The following is a 6000-nucleotide window of genomic DNA, read 5'->3' as shown; positions in this document are numbered from 1 at the left end:
ATAGCACACACTCGCTCTCACACACAGAGACACTGAAGCCAGCGCCGGCGATCTGTGTGCCTCTGCAATAAGTGGCTGATAAAAAGCAATAAATTCTCTAAAATAAATACAGTCATCCGGTTGTGCGCCATGGGCGACGAGGCGTCAAACTTCAGGGGAAGCAGCAGGACCGGTGTCTCATCACCAAAAGACAGGACTGGTGAGGATCGCGGCAGTGCGGAGATTCTGGGCTAAACTCAAACTGATCACCACTGAAAACAATGAGATTAATGATTTTTGGACGACTTGTCAGATTACCACTGTGACAGTTTTTGATGTTATTCAGAAGAAGAGATTCAGATCGGGGCTGTGCTGGACTTGGTCACTTTGATTTGTTCGCTCAGAGATCAAGTGGCAGAGAGGGACATGAGACGTTTTGTTTTGCGCTTGGAATAAACGAAAACAGCCATATTATTTAATCAATAAGTTCAAAGGGGATCTTTCATTTGATTTTTTTTGCACTATGATGGAACCACCACCATGCTCGAAGAAGAGCCTGTCCCTGTCGCTCCCGGTTCCCCGGGAAGGACAGGCGACTCTGAAGCCGCCGCAGCATCTTTGGAGGCAACCCCGGACCCCGATCAAAATCAAACACCGGGGCTACTCCGACACCGACCGGCATCACCACCGGCACATGGAGCGCTCCGACGCCGTGGATACGAGCGACCGACCAGGACTGAAAAAGTCTCGGATGTCTTGGCCATCCTCCTTCCACGGGACCACAAACACGTCCATCGGAAATTGTGTCGGGAATAAACGGTAGGCGAGAGAAGGGGAATGCATTCCAAACATCCCAATAATAGCCCATGACAGCCCACAAGGCATATGCGTAAACGTGGGGAGGAGGAGGAGGATGAGGAGGATTGGGGGGGGGGGGGGGGGGGGGGGGGACTGCATTTTAATGAGTGCGTAATAACGCAGTGTGCCTTAAGGGTTAACTGATATGAAGTGGTTTCTATCGGGAGGCGGGACGCGTGGGTTTTTTCGGTGCTGATGCGTTATGCGTCTTTGGATAGACTGTGTCAGATGGGTATGAAGCGCAAACCAGCCCGCCCACTCGAAACGCAGGAGCAGCATCTGTAAATACCAGTAACATTTTTAAGAGCGTCCACATGTTCCAGTGAGGCACAGTCGGTTTAATGGCACCAAAGGTCTAGTGGGTGCGTTCGAGCGTGCAGCACGGAGATATCGCCATCGTGCGCGCTCCAGGCCAGGCTTTTATCAGCTTGTTTGCAGAGGTTGGGTTTGAGGCCCAGTGGGCGGAGGACCAAAAGTTAAAACTCCCTGTTTACTAGGATGCACCCTGCTCAAGTGCCCCTTAGTGGGTCCCTAACTCAAAGGACCCTGACCTCTGACCCCCCTGTACTGTAGGTGTGTCGGACGAGACCAGAATACACTCTCCCTAGGCTTGGCCTTTAAATCAGTCGTGACAAAGTTATGAAGTTGTGTCACCGGAGAGCCACACACACACGGTTCTCCAACAGCTCCCACTTGGCACGGCAGCTGCCCTCTGATCAGATGTGACAGTTTAAAAGCCGCCGCGTTAGGAAGAGGACAGTGAGCGAGGCCGGAAACAAACGCAGCAGAATCTCAGTGACACTTAAAACTCCAACCAGCTAACAACTCTTCCAGTGGTTAAATCAAATTACACAATGCATGTTAATCAGGCTGATTAAATTAAAAGCATTTTATTAAGTGAGTCATGGAACGATAGGATTGTGATACGATTACTTTGTTCTTACACAACGACTGCTCCATTTGTCCTCATTAGAAGACCCTGAATGCAGCACCTGCTTGTTTTGAGTGTCACACAGCAGCGTTCCCATCATATTACACGGACTGTTCAGTCGGGCTCGCTTGAGTTGTTTTCCCCGATTGTAAAAAAGAAGGGGGCATCCCCGTCTGTGGGAGAGCCTGTCAGAGAGAGACAGTCAGGTTATAAATGCAGGTTTCCCAGGTCGCTCCCTCTTCCACTCTGTCCTCTGTGTGACCTGCAGTGTTCCCGCAAGTGGAAGAGTTTACACGCTGGACTGTTTCTGACTCCCTTATTATACCCCTCACTTCCTCCCAGTCACTGGTGAAGCCCAAATGTGCTCCTTCCACACTAAACAGGGTGATTATCAGACTAATAACACATCCCTGAGCGTGTGTGGGTCTCCAGGGGACTGCTGGGGTTCCTGTATTTTCATTTTCTACTCCTGTTATTATTTGTTTTCTTTCTTCCGTTTTTTTTTAAAATGCCACAGACGGCCTCCGCGGCAGGCCCCTGGGAGAAGGGCCAACTCCAGTTGACTGGAGGAAGGGCTGATTTGTATTTTAGTCCTCGGGACACGCTCCCAGGCAGTCCAATCTTTGGAGCAGTGGGACTGGCTCTGCCTGCCCTTCTCCTTCTGTGGGCGGTAAAACCATGAGAGGGCAGAGAGAGAGAGAAAGAGAGAGAGATAATTTGATTCCGCCAAGCTCAGCTCTGAGAGCACACCAAGCTGGCTCCAACTGTGTGTGTGTCTGTGAGTGTGTGTGTGTTTGTGTGCCTCAGCAAATCCATGAGGTGATGTGTACTGTCTGTGGGTGTTTGTACAACACACTGGTCAGGAAGGAGGGTGCACGGAGGAATGGAGGCTGGTAGATAACTGTTGTGTGTCATGAGTAGTGGTGAAATGTGGCGCGCACGATGAGTGTGTGTGTGTGTGTGTGTGTGTGTGTGTGTGTGTGTGTGGAGGTATTTGTGAGTGGGCTGTGCACAGGTTAGTGTCTGACCTGTAGCCTGCTTGGACTGCAACAGGCCTTGTTTTATCTGTTTTCATATCAGTGGGAGGCCAGAGGGATTTCCGTCGTGTTGATATTATTTTCATTCTTCTCACATATTAGAGCAACTGTATATTCCGGCCTCTTACTTATGTCCGAGTACAGGATGCCTCGTGTCCACGCTGGATTTATGAGCATCTAAGTGGATGTAGCTGCTCTGTGTTTTTAGCTCAAGGCCAGCATGCAGTAGAGTCCGGGCCTATAGACGGCAGCTCCGTGCACATCTGCCGCTCTGCATGCTTTTATTTACATGAATTTTCACTCAGTGTCTGGGAATATCAGTTCTGTAAAGGCTGAGATGGAAACAGACAGGCGAGAACTAGGAGTTGCCCCCTTGATTTAGCTTCAGGGGCGGACTGGCAACGAAAAGCAGCCGGGAATTTGCTCTCAAGCGTCCTCAATTAAGTGCACCAGACTCAAAGTGACACGTAATGTTTGGCAGTGAATCATTAATTTAAAAAAAAAAAAACTTAATCTGGTCATTTGTATCATTTTTGTCAGGCTGATATGTGAAACGAAGAAACTCATTTTCCAAGGCGTTCCTCGCCGTGTTTGTGTGTAAAGCAGGTGAATTAACACAACGATCATCTGACACCTAATTTGACTTAAATCCTGCTTAAAACTAATTTACCTCACAGTCACAATAACATCCGACAGCGCACCTTTAATTGGATCTGCGCCGCTTCCTGCTCCCTCCCCCTCCATCATTTCCCTTTCTTGTTCAGAGCCAAATTCACCAGTAGACTGTGCGAGTGGTATACAAATCACTTTTATTGCTGGGCTGCCCATCAAATGTTATATACCTTACCGGCTATAATGGGAAAAAGAGCTGATGAGTAGTTCAGAAGAAAAGTATTACATTTACAAGTTTATTTGACCAATTCACAGTCTAAACTTAATGAATATCTTTCTAAAAACACTTACAAACACTTTAGCACGGACTAATTAAAGCTCGGTAAAGGTCAAACACACAGCGGGACGACAGCATTGAAGCCCTGAGGTTCATAAAGACATTTTGATTCACTTAATTACTTAGTTAGTTTTTCTGTCACGTCGATGTAGGACGTAAGTGTACAGTGAAAATATATATTTTTCTCCATATCTGCAGTTTATCTTGATGAGGAGCTTGTTTTCCAGCGGCCATGCTTTCTCCAGGTAACTCTAAATGTTTCATGTGTAAAATAACCAACGTCATCTTTGCCCTTCAACCATTCTTACTAAACTGCAGCACTGCACAGATCAGCACATCCAACGAATTGCCGCTTCTTCGTTCAGCTAGTTCACAGCACATAGCATGTTAGCATGACAAATCAGCTGCTCCCTCGTGACGCTCCTCTCGGCTGTCCTCAGCCTCACCGGCAGACAGCTAATCCGTTATCTTAGCACACTTTGCGATGTCAGACGGTAAAGCCTTTTTCTTTGTTGGCGCACCTTCTCTGCATCACCCGCCGTGAGCTTTTCTTCTTTTTTATCCATGTTTCTGTAACTAGTACTTGATAGTTTCAGTTGCGATGGTAACTGCGACCTGCTACTATGGCTGCACAAGCCATGACCCATCAGCTAAGATCACCTATTGACCATCTAGATAATTCCAGGACTGAAGAAAGAACAGCAGCCCACAAGGAAAATTCCCAAAAGTACCTGTCTGGCTAATATATATATATATATATATATTTTTCAAGGTTGAAGTCAGTAAACAAGGACTAGTCGCCAACAGTTTGGAGCAGAATTAAGCTTGAATACTTTTCTGCCAAGATCTGTTTAATGTAGAAAATGTAAATTCAGGATATATTTTCAGCATTTTTTGCTCAGAACAACCATGTTTTTGCCATTATGAAAAATACTGCACATTTCCTGAAACCCTTTCACAATGGACACAAAACACAATAACACACAGTAACATCTGGCTTCTGCCTGCGGTGGGAGAAGGTACAATCAGCATTTTATGCATGGGTTAAATAACTCTGCAGTCGTCGTGGCTCCAGCTCCAGACGGAAGTGATGGAAACACAACACAACGCGTTCAAGCAGCACTTGAACATCATTCAGTCCTCGTTGAGTTTGAAAGAATTTTTTAAGTAAGCTATAACAAGAGTAACCATCTGCATCCATTCTGTTGTTCTCTATTTTCTAGCTCGTTTGTGACGTCAAACGCGACACACGAGAAAAAAACACGAAGGCAAGGCAACTCGTCTACTGGTGTTAAGAAACGAGTCAATCCCCTCATTTTTTGTGTGTTTTAAAAAACCCCACACAGATGCACTATCCTTGTAAAAATGGTACTGGACGAGGAAAATGTAGTGACTGCTTTTGGAGAGTAAAAAAAAGTAATTGGTCTTTGATTGGTTGGGCACGGATCGACCCAGTGGATGACCTTAGTGTCTCAAGGAGGCACACCGTTCAGTCACCGAAGAGTCGGTCAAGACCTCATCTGGCGGTTCGAAAGATCAATAAGCTCAAAAGCTGCTGGTGAGATTGTTCGGGACAAGGTTCATGACAGAAACAGATTGTACCGCGTCACTGTAAAGTGATGCCCCTGCTTCAGAAAATGAAGCACTCGCAGCAGTCGCCAGTCGAGGGATGGGTATCAAACAAGAGGGATTCTGGGTGCTTAATTGTTTGAGGGATCATTGTCTGTGACTGTTGTCTCTAGTCTATTTCTGTCTCTGTGTTGTATCCCACAAAATGGCAGTCTTAGTGGCAATCAGCTTCCCCCCAAAGAGTGTCAGTCTGCCTCCTCTTCCCACCCCCGGTGTCTTTTGTCAGAGGATGCTAATGTGTGCGTATCAGTCATCAGGTCCCATGCCCAATACGCTCTGGGAAGTTCAGACACGAAAATGAATGACTGACACTGAACGAGTAACAGCTCTTCCCGCAATTCTGTTGCTATGGTTACTTGTTTTGTGCATTTGTAGAATAGATTTCGTTTACCCAAAAAAGGCAAAGCCTACAGGCACTTGATGGGCTTGACTGTATAATCTGTCAGTATGTAGCAGATCCCACTGGATGCGCATCATGACTTGTATGTTTATGAGGTGAGAAAGTGAATATTAACGAACCCTCCGCTGAAGAGCTGCAGTCTGACGGCAGTTTAACCGCGGCGCAGAGACGCTTTCCTGTTCAGTCCTCTGCAACAGTTTCAACCCAAAAGTCCCCC

At 46.7% G+C, this 6000-nt stretch overlaps 1 protein-coding gene across 1 annotated transcript in view; it reads left to right on the top strand.

The window, feature by feature from the left end:
• The first annotated feature begins 502 nt into the window (after positions 1 to 502).
• The window catches only part of pde4a (phosphodiesterase 4A, cAMP-specific), a 47158-nt gene continuing 41660 nt past the window's right edge, over positions 503 to 6000 (top strand). The window contains exon 1 of the mRNA XM_030406776.1: positions 503 to 798. Coding sequence (XP_030262636.1) covers positions 503 to 798 — 296 coding nt within the window. The remainder of the gene's footprint in view (positions 799 to 6000) is intronic.

The sequence above is a fragment of the Sparus aurata genome, chromosome 23 (genome assembly GCF_900880675.1).
Source record: "Sparus aurata chromosome 23, fSpaAur1.1, whole genome shotgun sequence".
In the NCBI taxonomy this organism is placed as follows: Eukaryota; Metazoa; Chordata; class Actinopteri; order Spariformes; family Sparidae; genus Sparus; species Sparus aurata.
This window is presented reverse-complemented; position numbering and strand designations above follow the sequence as displayed.